Below are 22,188 nucleotides of genomic sequence, written 5' to 3' on the forward strand. Positions count from 1 at the left end.
ACCCAGGTGAAAAAGAAATATACTTAAGTTGTAATTTTTTGGAGGCACTTATTATATTTTTATTATACTATACTAAGTCCATATTAAATGTGTTATTTTGGAACAACTTCAAGTATATTAAATGATAAATTAGCTATGATTAAGATAAATTTAAAGGTAATTGCAATATATTTTAATATACTTAGTTGTGTTAAAATGGAACAACTTTATGTATATGTATTGTAATTTAAGTGTACTTCTTTAAATTATATTTATAATATATTTTAATTCTATACTTGAAGTACAGTTGAAATATATTTTAAGCTTCAAATGAATGTGTTCCCAGTATATTTACATCATAACTAGGATTATATTACAGATTTGATAAATCATTCAGAATTATATTAATATATTTTGACTGTATAAAATAAATACAGTGCAATATACACCTTTAGTACAAAAAACATTCAAAATTTTATCAAATGCACACAGTCTTAGAAAAGTCAAAAACTTTAATTTACTAATACTACTAATTTAGTAATCTTCTGCACAAACAGCTAAAATGTATTGAAAAACTAAGTGCAGAAGCAAAGTGCATTTTTAAAAAACAAGCAAATAACAAAAACACAAAAAAGCAAAAACAGTGGTAGAACGGACACTATTTAAAACAAACATAAATCAACCATATCCTCCTGGTGCAGGGCCACTTTTCTTTGAACAGGCCTCTGTTACATTTTCTGTGAATGAGGGCTCACACCTCAGACAGTGTGGTACATGGAAAATTCCTTTAACACAGTGTCTGTGAAAATACAAAAGCAAAGTTCACCACTGTTATTTTTTTACTCTGTATTGCAATACAATATGAAGTAATGATATTTCTCTGAATTTTCTCATTTTTCAAGACGATAAAGTAAAATGTTCTACATTGCACACATTTTTAATACTTAATTCTAACATGATTAGACATGAAATATAAAATATTCATGTAAATATAGAATAGGAGTTTATATAGAATTTTTTTTAAAATAGCAAACACATTAAGTCTTGCTGAACCATTATGAGGTCTACACAGAAACCTGCACGTTTTATAACTAATAATAACTAATAACATGCCTAGTATTTATTCAAGAAGTTAAAGAAAAAGTATAAAATGCATGAATGTTGCATAAAAAAAAAACATTGATATTCATGAAAAATTCATCACTTTCATTGATTTCACTGCAAACATCGTCTTGACAGTCAGCTTGCATAAAATGCAGAAAAATTACAATGACCACAGTTGAACTTTAAGGGAATGAATATCAAAAGTTCTTGGGAACAGTGGCGGTATAAACACAATATGACAGCTTTAAAACTTTGGCCAGATGAGAGCAGGTTAAACTTGAAAATATAACAAATGTCAATTTTTATAATCAGTGCTTTCCACATTGACTGTAATGAAATATACATAAATATTTATTATGCCAAGAGAGACTATAATTCTGATTATAAATAAAAAGGTGGGAATAGAGAAAGCACTGGGAAGGGGCAAATAGAACAGGCCCTCATAATAATGGATCAGGCATAAACATGACAGCGAAGCTGACAACCAACTTCCTGTAAACAATCCGTTCCACTGAGTTGAGCTGCAAGAATTCTGTCAGTGCTCGTCTGAATAATAGGCCATGTTACATGGCACATTGCAGTCCAAGGGCAATGCATAGGAAACTAATTTCTCTTCTCCTCTGACAGTGTGGGCTGTTTGTTTGTTTATCTGCTGAAACGTGATGATGAAGCCTGTGTTGGTGGTGCATGGCGGCGCGTGGGCCATCCCCGACATGTTGGCTGAGGCATCCGTGGCGTGGACTGAAAGCTGCTGCTCGGGCAGGGAAAGACATTCTAAAATGCAGGGGGTGTGCACTGGATGCTGTTGAAGTGGCCGTGAAAGTGATGGAGGCAATCTAGTCTTTGATGCAGGTCAGTAATATTATTTCAGTGCTAACAGGATGTTTAATGAATTTAAACACCATCAAAATGTGTCTTATCCTACTCTCAGTAATCAGCAGTACACAGAATGCTTACGGATATAAATGCACAAATGCCCTTGATATGAGTAGGTCCTCCTGTGTTTTAGCACTGTGTTTCAGGAAGTGAAACCCTGGTTTTTATAGCAAAAAAAAAGTACTTTCAATGTTTTATTCACAGGTCAAAATGTTCTAACATAATTTGTGGTATAAATAAATATTTTATACAAATAATTTTGTATTTGCTTAAAGCTGCTGACCCAAACAAAGAATGGGGACAAACAATGACTCAAAAATTGTTAAACATTTAAACATGTTTCAATTAACACCATTTTCCTGTTTGCTTGACTCTGGATTTACCACCTGAAGAGTAACCTGTAAAACTAGGCTGTACACTATTCTGTCTTCCTTTAAAACTGGAAATTGGACCGTGTTTCACTACTAATTTGCTGTTAATGATTATCCTGAGAGTAGGAAGAGAGGTCCTCGAGTATTCATCAGATTACAGTGAGCCAGCAGGGAGCAAATAAGACACTTCATTAACGCAACCTGTCTGTCAGGATCTATCTCATTTGCGACTAAGAACTGCCACTACAGGTGAAATGGCAGAACCTCATCATAGCAGAGACGCAAAATCAGCACTTCACAAGGGGATCGGTTAATACACTGGAGTAGCACACTCTGCTCCAGTGTATAAAATGCTGATCAATAGATGACTAATGTAGTGATCTGATAATTAGATAGAAGACACACATATAGTAAGGTGTGAATAGGTGGGGTGCACTTATGTCCCAAGGAAACCTGGCTTTTTAAAGCATGGTCAATGCACATATGATGCAGTTTAAAGACTTGTTTTGTTCGGAAAAATAAAATAAAATAATGTTTCCGAAATAATGTTGGGAAAAATAATCATTTAAACAACATTTTTGGTATGCCTTGTTTAAGAAAATTGTATGGGGTCAGACTAAACAGACGGATATTTTAAATGTATAAATCAAACCCTAGAGGTACTGTAGAGTTGTGGTCTCACTTCTCTGGTTTTCAGTCTAGTCCCATTCTCAACCTGAATCATGATAATCTCCTAGATCTTTGGCTATGATGATTATTAGGCATATGTCATGGAAGAAAAGAACCTGAGGTGTTTGGATACAGATCACACCAGAAGAAAACCTAGTTTTTCTGGAAAACAGTGTAATTTCTGTTACATACTATTTCCTGAGAGTTTAATTTGATTAATTATAACAGTTGCATCAGTGCAGTGCAAATCATTTAGTTAAACTAGAACCTAGAACATTTTAATTAGTTTTGCTTCTAGGCTTCTTTCAGATGGAAACATTGGGAGCTAAAGTGTGTCAAAGCATACACCTCTTCACCCTATACTTCTGTGCACAGCTCTGGAATTGGGGGTCTATCAGTATATAAGTCAAAACCTCCTCTGAGAGTTTGCTCAGATTATAGTAGTTACCCTCATCTCTCCCAACAGGCTTAAATTGCCTGAGTACATCCCACTTAAACACTGAGAGGGTAAGGAAGTCCAAGCCTAAAGGTTGGGGACTTAATTTCTCCTCCTCTCTTCCCACCAAGAGAAAGTGCATAGCCAGAGGTAGAACTGAGATCAAGCCTGCTGAAAACACAGGTGTGCTTGTGTGGGGCGGTGAAGTGAGCAGTCGTTCTCCTCTGAGTGATGGTGTAACAGACTCGAGGGGCAGTGTTGCTGTCTTGTTGTAGGTCATGGCGCTGTTCTGAATACCGATGGAGAAGTGGATCTGGACGCCATCATCATGGAGGGAAAATCATTGAGTGCTGGGGCTGTTTCTTCAGTTAGAAACATTGCTAACCCTGTTAGAATGCTGAGATGGAAAAGGTGCAGTTTTTACTTTTTATTTCTTTGTTGTTGTCTTTTATTTTTTTTATTTTAATGAATTAGCAATCAAAAGGAAGCAATTAAAATTTCATTTTGTTCTTTGTGCTCACATTGAATTGGCTGTTATTCTGTACTGACCTGCAGAGCCATAATTAAAAATAAAAATCTGCACTTTAGTTAATCATGTCAAAGAATATCTTGCCAAATGAAAAACTGCCTAATATAAAAAAATATACAAAATTTTTGATAATGAAATTGACAAATAAAAAATACTTAAACGAAAAAATCATACAACTTTCTCTATTGAAATACACAACAATCAGCAGCTATCAAATAGTGCTGCCTGAAATGCAAATCCCAGGTTTATCTTAATGTACGTGTGTGTATAGAGATATTTTGTATATTTGTGGCATTATGGCAGGCATTTAGAATCTATGCTTACTGTTCGCTTTATTGGGAACCTATACACTTAAGAATTTATGCAGATTTCTATCAACCAATAATGTGGCAGTAGCACAATGAATAAAATCACACAGATACAGGTAAAGAAGTTCAGTTGATGTTTTGTTCAGACATCAAAATAAAGGGTGATCCATGTACTTTTTATGCATAAATGTTGGTGCCAGGAGGGCTGGTCACCTGGGAATTTCACACAGAACAGGCTTGAGTTTATAGAGAATGTTGTGGTAAACAAAAAACATTCTATAAGCAGAGGGTCTACAAACTAAAATGCTGTGTTTCTGAGAGCGATCAGATGAGGGGAATAGACTGAATTTAAACCGTCAGGAAGTCTACAGTAACTCGTTACAGTCGTTCTGCTCACTGCGATTGTACTTACTGTAAAGCTCAAAACCAGCCTGTTGATCTCTCAGAATGCACACCTCAAACACATCAAACCTTTTTATTCTTTCCATGAACAGGTGACTATTTGATGTTATTAGAAGGAGTCTTCAGTGTTGGTGCTTTAAAATTTCCAATTAGGGCAGGGTATAGGTTTCTCTTATTTAACAAGATATTTGTATAGCTGCTTTTAATAAGAGGAACTTTGGCCATTTTACAGATTTGTTGTAAATCTTAATGATTAAAGTTTATGGCATGTTGTGATTTGATATAACATTGAAATACTTCATTATGAAATAGAGTCTGTATCATATCACCACATTGTTGAGAATTTTTCTCTAACACCACTCCTGCTTGTGTTTTATAGCTTACATGAATCATATGAAATAACTTTGTTTATATTCAAGTTTTTCTTTCTTGCCAATATGTTTTTGTGCAATGCTTCACTTCACCCACCATCACTCTAAGACCTCTGTTGGACACCATATGTTTATCCTGATTTGCCAGCTGAAGCTAAACTTCGAAAATGGAAAATGATAAGAAGCAGCACTTTCATGCTGCCCTCAACAGCTACATAGAATGTAAATCACACATACAAAGCAAAATTCTGTCCAGCTTTTGCAAGTCTTTGGAGCAGATTATATTGGTTGAAAATACATTAATGTTTTTTTCTTTTATATTCCCAAAAAAATTCTAGGGCATTTTTTTTTTTTTTAAGATTTCACTTTGACTCCTTAAGACATGGCATTTTCTTCTGCAGCTTTGAGATGATGAAGTCAAAGGGAGGTCAGTGCTTGGCTGATTTTCAGATTGATTTCAATCAGCACTCTTTGTAATGCTGAAAATGGGAAGTCTTATAATGCGAATTTGGCTCGCACACAGAGCACAAAGGCTTGACTGATCAAGTGCACAGCTTTTTTCTTTTTTTTTTCCCTACTGCAGCTTTGTAAGAGAAATGTGTCTTAATGGCAAGCATATTGTATAACTCCTACTACCTTTCTGGAATAATCATTTACTACCAGTGAAAATATATATTTATGGTTAAATAAAGAGAGATTCATTATGTTATCATAAAGCACAAAAAAATCATTTATTTATGCTATGTCATTTTAAGGTAAAATCATCAGGCAGACATTTGGCACCAAATTTAGTTGAATAAGTTCAGCAATATTACAGTAGATTATGCTTTCAGAGTGTAGAGACCAAATTTATTACACTTTTCTATGTGTGAATTGTTAGCTTTTTTTTTCATTGTAACCTCTTTTTATGCTGCATACGATTATGCGGTTGAAATATTCGCCAATAGGACAAAATAAACAGCCTCTATTAACTTGCTTTCACACCTCTGATACACAAATTTCACCTTTCATTGTAGCAGACATGAGCGAAACAAGAAGCCGCTCTTACAAGAGAATTGATTAGACGCAGTACCTGTGTTGACTCCCCCGAAAGACCTTGGCCTTACCAGGGTTTGGCGGCAATGTTTAATAAGCCAAATTAAAAATTCATCAGTCTGTGATCAATGCAGCGAATGAGCTTCACTGAGCTCATGCTTTTGCCTGTGATCTGCACTGCACTACACACGACAGAGAAAAATGACATTAATAAACACTTTAATATTTAAGAAGTTTCCCAAGCTGGAACGATCTTGTGTCTTGGTTTTATTTTAAACAGAAAGATAAAAAATAAAGTAGTATTGTGCCACATTTGCTCATTTTGTCATGTGTTTAAGACAGTATTACCACCAATTTAGAGACAAATAGACAGTAAAAAATGTATAGTTTAAATTTTGGTTTAATTCTTTACTTTATATTGTACTTTGCCTTTTTACAGAAATATACTATTCCTTTATTAGGGTATATTATTGTATCTTAAGTTATTTTTGATTAGTGACTTTAAAAAGCAGAGCAACAGACAGAGAGAGTGAAACAAGGTTCAAATGTCAGAGACAAGACAGACACAAAGACAGTGGACAAGGTGTTTTTTTTCTTGTGCCAAACAACAGATAAAAAAAAGCATTGATGTAATAATTAGCAGCTTTATTTTTTTCTCAATTTCTTTTGGCCCACAAGAGTTGCAAATTCATGGCTTAAAGGTCACCTAGATAAAGATGGAGTGAAAATAACGTTGAACAGATGTGTATGTACTGATTGTCTTTCACATCTCATATCCATTACTTTTTAGAGAATTGCCTTTTCTGCAATGTAATAAGAAAGATTTTAAGGTGTGTCTGGATTGGTGAAGCAAGGAGTCAAAACTTAAATAGAATTAACTGGACCACTTCTGAAATACAATGAAATATTTCTGATTTTCTGTATTTGATGTGCACGCCAGTGTTACCCAGAGAAAATCTTATAAAGTCCATGAATTACTACAAGCTTATCAGTGATGCTCACACAGCCTGTGTTACTGCAGTGGGAATCATTTCAACATACAGGCCAACTTTAATGATAATGTTTGAATTTCTGTAACGTGATGGCTGAGTTTATTGAAGTTATTCATTATTCATCTTCAGCAATCATTTTGCCCTCATTAGTGCTGTAGTTGATCATATTAGACATGAAATACAGTATGAATACACTTGGATGTTGTCAGTTAAACCAGGGTCAGGTTAGGTTGAAACCTGGACATGTTAGGTTGAAAAGTTGCATTAATGTGTCATTTATGTAATGTACCATAAATTGTAGCATACAGTGCTTAAGGTGTTTGGGCATGGTTAATTCCACATGTAAAGATATGGAGATGATTTTTACAACAGAGTCTATCACTTCGAAGCAATAACTACAAAAAACTGTAGCTCTAAGACAAACATTTCATAATTAATTTAAATTCAGTAAGTTGCGTAATGCAGTCCTATTAAAAGCAGCATGTTGGCACAGTTAATTGTATTAGTTGAATGTAATAGTATGCCTTATCACTTTTGCTTGCAAAATAATTAACAGCAAGCATGTCTTTTCTTGTTTTTCTATTTTGGGTTCTCCAGACCGAGCATATCATGTTGACAGGTCGAGGATCGAATCTGTTTGTAGAGAGCATCAGTATTCCTACAGTTCCTGCACAGGCTTTGGTGACTGAGGACGAGAGGAAAGAGTGGCAGCACAACAAGAAGTACACTGTCGGTGTCAGAGAGCTTTTTAACTCACAGTGGTAAGTAGCTCTCTGTTTGAGAGCTTGTTTGTGAGTAAGCCAAGTATCGAGGGTAGAGTTAATCCCATTTCATTTCAGTGAAAACAAAGAAGTCAATTAAAGCAATTTGTCAAAAATACATCACAAAATGTATCTGTGTGGGTTGAATAATATATGGTGAATTGAAAGCTGGTGCTGTAACAAAACAAAGAATTCTATATTACAAGAATAATGGCTGCAAAGTTGCAGAAAAAGTTTTTTTAGATTTTTAGATATAAAATTTGAAGGGATGTCAATGCTGGCTGTTGTTAGGAACACTATTTTTGTGATTATAGTGATGGACGCCTTATGATGTGAATTTGATGTTTCAGGATTTTTTTTTTTATGTTTGGGCAGATGTTTTTTGGGGGAAAAAAGTCTTGTCTTCTGTATCTTTTCTTTCAGATTTCTTCCTCTAGGCATTTAAATAGTCAGTTGATTTTTTTAACTGCTGCTCTCTAGTTTAATGTTTGTATCCATTTCCATGTTTTTAGGAGCTTATATTCAGCATATAATGAAACATAATATCTTTTCCATAAAGATTTCTTTTGATGTGGATTTAGTAAGCAGGAAAGGTCATTCTACTGGCAAGTAAATTTATTAAACAAAGCGCCTAATATAACTCTAATCTTAGGTTTATTTAAGATTTGAAAGTATCTATGTGTCTTGCTCACATTTAAGAATTATTTGCTTATTTTTCCTGTCATTATTCCTCAGTGTGGTTTTATTTGTGATTAGGTCTGTAGTTCAACTGTTAATGGCGATACAATAGCTGCTACAATAGCAATTTATTATTGTTAGTAATATATATATATATATATATATATATATATATATATATATATATATATATATATATATATATATACACAATACAGACCAAAAGAATGGACACACCTTCTCATTCAAAGAGTTTTCTTTATTTTCATGACTATGAAAATTGTAGATTCACACTGAAGGCATCAAAACTATGAATTAACACATGTGGAATTATATATAGAATTATATACATAACAAAAAAGTGTGAAACAACTGAAAAATGTCATATTCTAGGTTCTTCAAAGTAGCCACCTTTTGCTTTGATTACTGCTTTGCACACTCTTGGCATTCTCTTGATGAGCTTCAAGAGGTAGTCACCTGAAATGGTCTTCCAACAGTCTTGAAGGAGTTCCCGAGAGATGCTTGGCACTTGTTGGCCCTTTTGCCTTCACTCTGCGGTCCAGCTCACCCCTAAAACATCTCGATTGGGTTCAGGTCCGGTGACTGTGGAGGCCAGGTCATCTGGCGCAGCACCCCATCACTCTCCTTCTTGGTCAAATAGCCCTTGATGCCTTCAGTGTGACTCTACAATTTTCATAGTCATGAAAATAAAGAAAACTCTTTGAATGAGAAGGTGTGTCCAAACTTTTGGTCTGTACTGTATATATATATATATATATATATATATATATATATATATATATATATATATATATATATATATACAGTGGAACCCGGTTATGTCGATGTCCTAGGGGGTCGCCAAAAAGCATCGAGGTAACCGATGTTCGAGATAAACAAAAATCAAAATGGCGGCAATATATTAACGTGCTTGAAATTTCTTTATGTACATGATGTGCGTTAATAAATGAGAATGTGCATGCACATGTTTCTGAAGGGGTTTTTTACACAACAGCGTTGCCGCGATTTGTTTGATGAAGGCATGCTAAAAAAATACATACAGTACATGTTTATCTGTCAGGAATCCACCTGCCACACCCCCTTCGGCCCCCTTCAGCGTGTCAGGTTTCGCCTCCCGTTCATCGCATAACATTTAACAACAAAAGGCATATGTGCACTAACTAACAGCAGAGATTCACCAGTATACAACACCTGTAGCAGCTGTAAGGCTTGATTTTTCCGCCACTTCCGCGAGTTCTTCTGCGGCTGCACCGAGATAACCGACGTTAAATGGGCAATTTTTCCCCCCTTGTGCTCGAGATATTAGGGTTCAGCGACATAAAAAAATTTATCGACATAACCGATAAAAAATGCGGTTCCACTTCAAAAACGTCGACTTAATAGGGTTGTCGAGATAACCGAGGGCGAGATAACCGGGTTCCACTGTATATATATATATATATATATATATATATATATATATATATATATATATATATATATATATATATATGATTAGAGTGATTAAAGAAACACAAAACACAACAGAATGAAAACATAAAAAAATTACTTTTATAAATGAAGTGAAACAGTGATTCTGGTCCCTGCTGCATTCCATAAATCACACCTGACACCCAGCACGTCTTATCATGATAAGAGTGAGGAATTTATCAACAATGATGTGTATTATAATATCTGAAGCTGATTGGAAAAAAATACAATATAAAGTGACTTAAATTGTGGCCACCAGCTTCCAGAACAGTTTAACTGTGTACTGACACAGATTCTAGGATCTGCTAGCTAAACTCAATTTTTCCAAAATACATAAGAATTGATGTTTTAAAAATAATGATGAGGATGATTATGATGGAGAAACTATCAAATCATTCACCAAGAACTTTAAAACAAAGAGTACTGTTTTAAAATTCTTCTTCTTTTTCTTTCAAACATTCATGAAACACAAAATCAGAGCAGGACATTTGACCAGAACATGAGGGTTAAGGCAATGCATCTAGATCAGGGTAGCACTGTTCCTGTCACCTCTGCTTCCCCAGGAGGTGAGGTAGAGGAGGCTCAGTCGTGGTGGAGTGTAACCTCAGACCCTCTGGGAGCCAGTAAAAATAGTGCCGAGAGGGTGTTAAGTGACAGCTGGCTGAGCTACAACCTTTCATCCCTCCCTACCGCACCTCTATTATTGATGACCTCCCTGCGCTCAGCCACACTGCTGTCACTGGGCTCTTTAATACACAGCCCTTGGAACACAATTATCCTGCACCGTCGTTTAGGGTGATTATGCAGCAACCTGCTGCCCATACCGCCTGACCCTGCTCATATATTACACCAGGCCCAGTGCAATGGCACATAGAGCAGATTTTAATGCAGTTATCATGTTTTGTTGTTCTGGATCATAGTGTAATCATAGTGTATTATTATTCATGCATATGCACATGTCTTATATTTGAAAGTGTTAAAATGTATGATTCTGTAACAGTGTACTTAAATAAGAAATTAAAACGTAATTTAATGTTTTATAATAGTAAATGAGGGAGTGAACTTATAGTTTAGAATTTATTATTGATTGTTTTATTGTTTTATTTTTAATAATATTTACATTTAATGTTGTGTAACACTTGAAGTAAATTATATTTTACTTTCAGTTACGATTATAGCAGCTATAACAGTTCCCTTACCAGCTCATAATTTTCCTATCCATTTTAAAAGTAGATTTTAAAAACACACACCTTTTAACCATAGCTTTCCAGGGGCAAAATGGATACTGACTATTTCAATGCGCTGACACCTGAGACTCCCATCACAGAACATTTTTTATTAGTTTATTTCTAGCCTTATATTATTAAGACCATACAAGTTTCTGTGAATAAGCAGTTACTGCAGAAATGATACTGAGCAAATGAAACTAAACCTTAATATGTTAAATTACAACTGCAATCATTGTAAAAGCCTATTCAAGAAAATGAATCAATACCTTCTGACAGATTAGATCAATCAACAGTGTTATGGTGCAACTGTTATTATACGTTATGTTCTTACTATTATTGCTGTATTAAAATAAAAGCTTTGTTTACAGACATCAGTCACTGATATAATAATGTATAAATGTGCATGTGGTATGTCATGTATGTGTGAAATCTTAGCTACAGGTATTACTCCAATGCACTGCGTAAGAAACTGAGCAGGACAGCTTAGAAAGAGCTTTCAAATGACCTGTTTCATGCCCTATTAATACTGTTTATTAGACTGTTTGAAAAGATTGACTACCTATTTTTATAATTCTATACGGTTTGAAATACAGGCTTTACACAGTCTTTAAATACAGCATTACACAGCTCTTAAATGCTGTTTTCCCCAAAGCTGCTAAGCCTGCTCCAGCTATTGCTGGCGATTTAAAGGAGTAATCTAGTTCGTGTCAAAATTGATTGATGCCTCAGGATTCTGTGTCAGATGAATCAGACAAATATGCTTCATAAGAAAACTGTTTGCTTCCTGGTTTTTTTTTCACTTTGAGAACAGCCTGGGGTCTGTGTCATGATTAACTTTCTAAAATGAAAATCCTGCTAATTTGCTATGAAGACTAACCTGTGTCATTGTGATAAAGTGGCAAAAATCACTCTGAAATTGTGGGATTTTGGATGTTACAGCTGTCAGTGGAACTGGATTACTTGTCCTTATTGAGGATTGTAAATAGGATGAGTTTTAAATGTACAGACACGACTTGACTGTTCAGGTTCAACCATATGGCTCAAAATGTGGTTGATTGTGTTTCACCTTGTAGCCGAACAATGAACTAGAGCTGGAGAATCTGCTTTGTACTGCCAAAAACAATTGAAACGATGAATGTGATTTTGATTAGCACTGTGATCTGGCACAACTGGGATCTGGAATTTTAACCATATTAATTCTCTGTCCTTCCTATGAGTATGAGTCTTGCAGAAGTTCTTATGAGTCTTAATGAGTAGCAGGTAATTGGGAAAGTATTTTAAAAATGTCAATAATTCCTACACTATTGCTGTATTGCTGACCTACAACTGGATTCTTCTTTTTCTTCTCCTTGTCCAGCAGATGTTCATTTTGTGTCCTGTGTACCATTTTTGTGACTGTGAATATTACACTTGTAATCTGCTGCGTTTAGATGGTGCATATAATATTCATTATGGTAGATCAATAGATTTTAACTTTAACATTCTGAGGAAGCCACAGAAGGATTAGAAATCTCTTTAGGCCAAACTAAAAAAAATTATAATTTTCAGACATTTTTGAGCATGTTATTTGAGTGAGATTCCATCTATTCACACCCTTCATTCTACATCTTTACCAATATCAGAGTGTGCTCTCTTGGGCTACACCTTTCAAAATAAGAGATGATGTCCAAAATCTTCTTCACACTTTGGAAAGTAAATCTTTTCTCACCCTGCTCTAGATATTGATAGACAATCCTTGGCAGGATATGGGGAAATGTTGAAGAAATTCAAAGAAGATGATTTGAGCTAAAGATATAAATAATTCAATCTATTGCACAAGGTGCACTTGTTTTAAATGACATGACACTGTATAATTTAATAATTGAAAAAAGTATATATATTTCAGACTTGTCTAATTTCACAGTGGCTATGACATAGTTGGAGCAGTGGCTCTGTGTGTATTTGGGAATGTTGCCTGTGCAACTTCGACTGGAGAAATCCAGAACAAAATGGTGGAAAGAGTTGGAGATTCTCCTTTCATTGGTGAGCTGCTTGACCTTGCAATTTATATTTACTTTGTACTTTATGATTGCATTTGTGTGATTCATGCTTTATCATAAAGTCCAGTTAATTATGCATAGGTATTTTGTGTGTGTGTGTGTGTGTGTGTGTGTGTGTGTGTGTGTGTGTGTGTGTGTGTGTCTGAGATAAGACTCAGGTGGATATACAGACAATAGAAGTGGTGCTGTGTCCTGCACTGGCCATGGCGAATCTATTCTGAAAGTCACCTTGGCCAGGCTAATCCTCTTTCACATGGAACAAGGTACTGATTGATCATTTTCTTTCCCTGTTGGATCTTTGAATCTCCAGTTTGCAGCTCACCTAATCCCTAAAACTGATGTTCAATGTGAATCCAAGGTTTATCTAGCTAGCACATTTAGGCATTAGACTGATTGACAGAAAGTGAATATAACACGTTGGGACAAATGAAAGGAAACACCTGACACGAGTCAGAAGCTAAATCAATTCAGTGAGTGTCATGGAACTCGATCTGGTGTGCAGATAGAAGAGGTGATAAATCACTGGACACAATACTCCCCAGGTAGCCAGCCTAGATAAATGTCTTTGTATCTGGGGCCTCACATATAGTTGGATCATAAGAATATAAAATATTGCATATTCCATTTTTTGAAGGTATAAAAATAAAATTGGCATGGATGGTAGAATACAAACTTTTATTCTTCTCAAACCTTGAGATAGCTAATTTGCTGTTAAATATTAGAACAGAAAAATCTTATTATAATTATTTTATTATCTTATGCCTGTTATGACTGGCTTCATTGTGTAGAAAATCTAGAAATTCTGCTGCTGAAAAACTGTGTTAATTAAAAAATGTCAAGCACTCAGATGTGTGCAGTTACATTCAAATCGAATGACAATTAGCACTATTAATATAGCAAATGGTGAAATTAAAAGATCAGGTGATTTATTGAAGCATGAAGATGACTGATTAAGAACCCCCTAGAGCTATGTTGAATCAAACTGGCATTACTGATCATGACTACACTGAAGTTCTCAGCTGTGGGATGGTTTAAAAACATCCCACTGCAGTGGGAAAAAAGCTAATTGTAGTGAGTTCCAATAAGACTGAGCAGTCAGGTGTATCCAAGACATGTAAGATTTAATAATTAGATTTTATTAAAAGGTTCTTTTAGAGTGAATTTGCCAGTTATAACAAAAAGCTATTTTAATAAGTGAGTATGCAAATACTGTGTCAAGCTCAATTTCATTTTGATGTTGTACTAAATAGAAAGTGGCCTGGCTTCACCCCTTTGATTAAAAAAAAAAAAAAGTGTTGGCATTAGACATCAAGTAAGGTTTGTAAAATGGCTGGCTCAGTAGAAAGACTGACATGTTATGTAAGGCTTACATGATTTTAAATTTACTGTAAGACCCAGTATTTGCAGAGCAGCAATAGCATCACTTCTCTTCCACATTAAGGTCAGTATTAAACAAAATAACGTTTTCTTTAACACAAGCACTGCAATACCATGAAAGTTTATCTAATAGCTCTTACTGACTAACAGCCAGGTAGATTTTATAACAGTTCTCAGAACAGCCCACGATTTGAATAATAATTGTTTGCTATATTTTATTGTCAAAATGTTAAATTTGTATCGACTATTGTAACTGAAACAGCAAATATGGGGGTTTAATTGTACAATATTTTTGATTATGCTGAATTTGATAATTGAATATTTTATGCATGGTTACCCACTCATGCTTTGCCTGAGTAGTAAGTGCAGTACAGCAGTCTCATGACCTATTCCCAATCCCAGTCTTAGTCACCGGATGGCTTTTCAGCCCGGACAGTCAGTAAGGAGAGAAATGAAGTATGTTGCATTGTGTAGCCTGTATAGTGCAGTACTATAAAAATGTGCCTTGCATTAAAGTGGCTCACCTCAGCCACCACTAGTGAGGATCTTGATTCTGGACAAACAAATATAGCTTACATATTAAAGTAATTAACTTTTTTGTATGCAATCAAAAAGTAATATAATAAACAGAATATAATAATTGTTTTTTCTTAAAGTGTTTCAAATGTCTGAGTGCTGATTGGAGAAACCAAACAGCATACAGTATAAAATCACTGGCTTTGTTTAGAATGGAAGGACAGGCCGATTAAGGTTACAGGAAAGTAACAAAACGAGATTACGTGAGTGATTGGATTTTAAAGAAGGACACGGTATGACTGCATTCATAGTCTCTTAGCATTTCAGGCACATAGTGAGAGCATGCCCAATCCCAGCGAATGAGACAGAGGATGTAGTGCATGCTTTATACACTGCCAGCTGAGCTCAATATCTCTTTCCTTTTTCCCACCTGAAGCCGAGTGTCTGACACCAGAGTCCCCCATTTCATTACTGTCTTGAGTGGAAGAAAAGGAACTGCATTACCTAACCTTTGTGCAGACTGCTTGCTGTTTACAATAAGAGATATGCCTTTATTACAATTTAAATTGACCTAGACTGACTTAGATTGAAGGAGCACTGACTCTCGAGGCTCAGAACATTGTTATTAGCACTAAGCTGGTGGACAGAAACTGCCTATATCTTTGAGCGCTTTTACAATTTTTTTTCTTTTTAGCTTTTTATTATTTGAGAGATGTTTTGAAAATTTTCTGCATTCTTTCCATTTCTTTTGTGGGTTTTATTCCAACATTGAAGTCAGTATGGGATTTTTTTTCCCTACCACAATCAATTTAGAAAAATAATTTAAATATGGCCAGACACTTAGATTAACCTAAAATGTATAACTTCATGTAAGATTATTGTGGTAAATCTAGTTCCCTTTCAGGAACATGAGCTACGTCGTGTAAAATCTGGCCAATAGGCAGTCGTGACGTCATTGGTGGGCGACGTCACACAAACCAGGAAGCTACAAAATGGGAGAGCGATGGGAGCGACATCAGCTTCTGTTGTTCAGGTAAGCACTTTGTGTGTGAATCTGTGCAGCATGGAAAAAAAGCAAACAAACTTTTGCATGTGTGTCCCCCCTTGCCCCGTTTTATTTTATATAAAGCTTTGCGTTGGTTGCTTGTCTGTTCTGTAGCCGTATGGCTATCCGCACTCTCCTCTCCCAGAGATCACTCATCGAGGAAAGTGATCTTCCTTGAGGCTCAGGCCCCGCTTTCACCGAGGCGAAGCAGCGCTGAAGTTCGTGGGGCTCGCAGGCTGACCTAGAAGAAGGCATGGAGAAGGATGAGTCCTGTAATGTAAAAGTTCGGTGGTCCTTTCTTCCGGTGCGTGTGGCAAGTGTGATGCGGAGCTCTGGATCCCTTTCTCCAAGGAGGACTCCTCACAGCCTGTGCTGTTCAAGGAGCTCCTGAAGGTAGTGACACAGGCCATCGCTAAGTTAGAGATAGCTTGGCCCTACGAGAAGCGGAAGCAATGCGTTCCCAGCTAGCTGGATAAGCATTTCCTGCATCCCGTGGCACAGCCTCCGCCCCGGGGCCTACCGTTTTTTCCCGACTGACACACCGAGGTGTCTAGGTCCTGAGAGACACCGTATGTAGCCCGTACCTTTCCCCCGCATTTGCTATACGCAAATATAGTAGGGTTCAGGGAGTGCGGCTATGGGGAGATGTCCAGGGTTGAAGAGATGCTAGCTGGCTATCATCTGGTTCGGTGACTGGGTCGGGGCGGTTGTCGACAGGTTTCAGGAGTCTAAACCGCAGCGGTACCTTCAGCAGTACCTTCCCCACCGCTTTCACGGGGCTGCCCAAGCCTGGCACTCACCCCGCACATTCACCAAGTGCATGAATTGGCTCTAGACCCGATACCACATTCTAAACTATATCAACAATTGGTTGGTATTAGCCCGATCAGAGCTTCAGGCAGTCCAGCATCGAGATGTCGTTCTCGCCCACATGAAGAAATTATGGTTAATACTAAACGCAAAGTAAACACTTTCTCCAGTACAAAGAACCACCTTCTTGGGTGAAATGTGGGACTCGACCGTGTTGCGGGCACAAGTGTCTCCTGCCAGGCTCAAAGTCATCCTCACTGCATTCAAGAGAGTAAAAGCAGGCCAGTCACTGCCTGTGAGGCAGTTCCAGAGGCTGCTTGGTCTCATGGCGGCAGCGGGCAGTGTGATCCCACTTGGCCGCCTCCATTTGAGACCACTCCAGTGGTGGCTCAGAGGCAGAGGGTTCTCCCGAAAGGGAAATCCGTTCCGTACTATGAAGGTCTCGAGGCGAGCCCTGCGAGCCTTAGAAGTATGGAGAGAACCTACATTCCTGTCCCAAGGCCCCATCCTTGGAGCTCCTTGTCATCGCGTAATGCTAACGACGGACGCATCCCTCACGGGGTGGGGAGCGGTCATGAGTGGCCGGGGCCTCTAAGGTCGGTGGGACAAGTCACATCTTTTATGGCACATAAACTGCCTGGAGATGATGGCCGTGTTCTTGGCACTGGAATACTTCCACCAAGACCTGAGAGGTCCCCATGTGTTGGTCCTTACAGACAACATATCGGTGGTTTTATACATCAACCGCCAGGGAGGTCTTCAGTCTCGACCCCTGTACAGGCTGGCGCAGCAGATCCATCTATGCTCCCAGGGAAAATTCCGCTCATTAAGAGCAGTTTACATCCCGTGTCGGTTGAACTGGAGAGCAGATGCCCTTTCGAGGCAAGGGCAGAGGCTTGGGCAATAGAGGCTCCACCCCGAGGTGGTGGAGCAGATATGGCAGAGATATTACAAAACCCAGGTGGATCTGTTTGTGACTTGGGAGACTTTGCACTGTCCCCTCTGGTTCTCTCTCACCCAACCCCATTGGGTGAGAGAGAGAGAGAACCGCTGAGGATGTGTTTGTATGCCTTTCCCCCTATTGTGCTGCTCCCGGGAGTTCTGGGGAGAATCCGCCAGGATGGAGCTCGTCTCCTCCTGGTGGCACCTCGGTGGCCGGGCAGACCATGGTTTGCAGGCCTGCTGTCCCTCCTCGAGGGACCTCCTTGGAAAATTCCTCCCAGGAGGGATCTCCTCTCACAGGCAGGGGGAACCCTGGTTCACCCCTGCCCAGAGTTATGGAAGCTGTGCCTGTGGCCCCTGAGGGGGGGGAGTTCCTAGCAGCTGGCCGCTAAATGCGATCTGTTCACCACATGGTGTGAGCCCCCTTCGAGCCCTTCGCCGAGGTGGCCCTTGGGTATTTGTCGGTTAAAACCGCTTTTCTTCCGGCAATCTTCTCCCTTAAGAGGGTCGGGGACCTACAGGCTCTTTCCGTGGCCCTGTCTCTCCTGGAGTTTGCCCCTGGCATGGCCAGTGCTATTCTGTACCCCAAGCCGGGGTATGTGCCTAAGGTGCCTCCAGCTTCCTCACGACCTGTAATTTTGAAGGCATTCTGCCCTCCTTCTTTCCGAGGCCCTAACCAGGAAAAGCAAAATCGACTGTGTCCAGTACTGGCACAGGACGAGTCGGTGAAGGAAGTCAGAGTAGCTGTTCGTCTGCTATGCCCCTCACAGGAAAGGTTTCCCGGCTAATAAGCAGACCTATTGGCCAGATTTTACACGTGATTCAGAGCGTGAACACGGCCAGGCATTCCCAAAGCATTTTCGACGCAGCTCTCGTTCCCTTAGGGAACTAGGGTTGCATACATAACCTAGTGACGTTTTCATTAAACACTCCAGCGGACTAAAAAAATCTAATTCAACAAAAACAAAAACGTTTCTAAAAGGTTTCTAGTAAAAATAATAAAATGAAGTCTGTAGCATTTATATCCAGGGTGTATTCCCACCTCATCCTCTGTGGTCACTGGTTTTGCTCTGGATCCTCCATGACAATGAAGTGCTTAATAAAGTGCTTGCAAAAGATCTATAGGATCAGGAGATTCTATGTTCGTTTGAACAGATTTTTGTATTTAATAAATATACAAAATCTCTAATATGTGTAATCTAGCGCACATTGGTTTAATGGCAAAGGACTACAATTGCCACAAACAGTTTTTGCTCTTAAGTAGCTCATAATTGTAGCAAAATTGGTTTCATGTTTAAGTGATAATACATTTTCTGCCCATACGGTATATTTACTATCCTTGGTTCATTTCAATCTTTCTTCCTCATATTGTCTCAGGGCATTTTTCCATGTCATCTGAGCTTTCTCATAAGTGATACATTTATCCAGTTAAAATGTAGTTACTGAATTTAAATTTCTATCAAGATGCTAAGTAAACTGTAATTATTCATTTTTTGCTCTTATTTTTCAAGTTTTGCTCTAACATCTTTACATGATGGCAGATGTTTTTTATACTAAACATTTGCATTCTGTTTGGCATGTGAATTTCACAGAACTTGTATGAAATCCTTCTGGCCAGCACTCCAGCCTGCTGGGCGTTATTATGCTCTTTCTCAGCTTGCTTTTTGCTGCTGTTCTTTTCTTTTTTCTTTTTCTCCCTTTTTTTATTGTGCAGGCAATGCATTGAAAAATCTCTCCATACAGCCACACCATCTTCAGATTTTGTATGAACATGCCAGACTAACGTATGTGGCATGAGGATCTGACACTGCCATTGCCAATCATTTTAATTGGTGTGTAAGAGGGGAGGGGATCAGACAGACAGCCACGGTTGGTAGAGGATAATGAGGCAGAGTGTGTGTGGAGGGTCAGCAGGCTATTGTTTGCTTGTGATTTCTACAGTAATGACTGTGGAAATGGACAGAGCCGCTTCACTTTTTTTTTTACTTGCTGTCTTTGTGTTTATCCTTTTAAATACCGGCCTCCGCATAGCAACAGAGCCACTCCATCTGGCTCTGGGAACCATTATGTTTTACGTTGCCAAGTCTTTCATGTAAAATCGCTGCTTCTTTGATTAGAACACGCATATTCCCTGGTTCCTTGCCATGTTCAGAAATGTGTTTGTGCCCGAGTCAAACCTAGAAGAAACTTTTATGTCAGAACGTCTGCCATTTCTTTTTTCCAGACAGTCCTCTGTGCCACTGCACCTGTAATGAATAAATGCCCTCACTCTGCTACTAGTTTGAGCCTGTGTTATACTGTTCTCTTCCTGAATGATGTTGTGTCCATAGAGTCTGCTAGGTTATGCTGCTTTATCACACAGCAGGACACAAATTGAAAACCTGAGACTTTTTTTCTTGCACAGGGAATTGGAACAGTAGTAGTAGAACAAAGTGTGGCCCAGCATTTGGGCTGACATTTTAAATTAAAAATTGATTTTATTTTTGTGAAGCAAAAACATAAGGGTAATAGGGTGAAAAATAACTGTGGATTTCTTTTGACCATGCACTTTGAGTTTAGTGACCATGCAAACAAACAAACAAATGAACAAAAAGAAGGTTCTTTGGAATGTTCTAGCTATGTTGGGGGGAACAGTGAAAAGAAAACATCATCATTATTATTATTAGTAGTAGTAGTGGTACTAAAAGTAGTAGTAATAGTAGTAGGTATTTGGTATTGGGAAGAACAGTCTTGTCATTTAAAATAAGATATGCATTATGAAATTACAAGGACATACATTATAATGAAAGTTTATTGAAATTTTAGAATAACAATATTCTTACTAATAACAAGCAACAGTAACAAAAGCAATAACTGCTACTACTAAAATATAATAAATAAACAAACAAATAAATAATTGTGACACTAAAATAAAATACTTTTTTTCTATATCACATACTACTAGTAGCTATAATAAAATATAAAGGATAATCATCATCATCATCATAACCATCATCATCATCATTATACTAGTAGTAATATGCACTTTGACACTGAATGGATATTGGTTTATTAGTATATTTTCTGTAATTGCATCTATTTTATTTTACTCTCCACCATTCAGTGTATGTTTCACATACTATCATTGCAATAAATGATGTGATTTTTACATCAAATAAAGGAAAGGGTACTGAGATTCATGGTTAGTTTATTTTGCATAATGAAACACCTGCTCATTGCTGAATGTGTTTACTTGAGTGACAATAAATAAAATTGTTTATGTGTGATAGGAATTCAGCATGTGAAGCAGCTGATTCCTCGCTGCAGTATATGGCTGAGCGTGTCCAGGGGGGTGAAGGAGCCATAGTCGTTTTTCCCACCGGAGACTGGAGTGCAATATTCACCACTGAGCGCATGGCCTGGGCTGCCTTCAAGGGCGAAGGTCTCTACCACGGTTTAAACCAGAAAGAAATGTTTGAGGAAACGTTGAATTGATAATTTAGATGATTAATTTTAGGTGGCAATAACATAGAAGAATAGCATGACATGGTACAACATTTGTCACCCAGCAAAGTTGTAGCTTGTCATTTTACAGTCAAAATATACCATATCATCAACAATTCTAATTTCATATTCATACTTGAATTTCATTGCAGCCTATTGTATAGCACCTGAGCCACGTGATTGGATGTACATTGTTATTTATGAGCTGAAATCTGTTTCAGACCCAACACAAATATATATCACTTTAAATTAACATTCTAAGTTTAATCATTATTTACACACAGTGTAATCGAATTGCTGATGGTGAAACTTAGGTAAATTTTTAACACTGATCACTATAAGGCACATTATATAGATGTGATTCTTTAACCTGTCCGTACGTGACTGGTTTCCCTGATAACGTTCGCCAGATGGCAATCGGAAAAACAGATTGTGAGCAGAGATGCAGCGATGTTTACACTTCAACAACAATCAATTATTTCTACACATACTTCTTGTTTTCATGCAGTTGAATCGCAGATTAATGTACAGAACATTAGCTGAAAATAGTGAGTTATACCTATAATGCTTATACACTGCTGTGTAAGCTGCAAAATGTAAATAAATATCTAATATCTGTAACTGATATCCAGTTAGTAGCGTATAATATCTAGTATGTTGAATTAATATCTTATGTCTGAAAAGTTGTGTGTGGTGTGTGCTTTCTTTATACTATACACATAGTTACATAATCAAAAATAAAAAA

The 22,188-nt window shown here is 37.5% G+C and overlaps 1 protein-coding gene across 1 annotated transcript; it reads left to right on the forward strand.

Moving 5' to 3' along the window:
* The first annotated feature begins 1,645 nt into the window (after positions 1-1,645).
* Positions 1,646-21,443, forward strand: si:dkey-103j14.5 (isoaspartyl peptidase/L-asparaginase). The gene is given in 10 exon segments (XM_046877542.1): positions 1,646-1,817; positions 1,819-1,912; positions 1,915-1,935; positions 3,711-3,851; positions 6,656-6,663; positions 7,670-7,833; positions 13,135-13,253; positions 13,423-13,533; positions 17,434-17,457; positions 21,247-21,443. Coding segments are annotated over 10 exon segments (942 nt in total). The 5' UTR covers positions 1,646-1,745; the 3' UTR covers positions 21,435-21,443.
* The last annotated feature ends 745 nt before the right edge of the window (positions 21,444-22,188 follow it).

The sequence above is a fragment of the Silurus meridionalis genome, chromosome 2 (genome assembly GCF_014805685.1).
Source record: "Silurus meridionalis isolate SWU-2019-XX chromosome 2, ASM1480568v1, whole genome shotgun sequence".
NCBI classification, from domain to species: Eukaryota; Metazoa; Chordata; class Actinopteri; order Siluriformes; family Siluridae; genus Silurus; species Silurus meridionalis.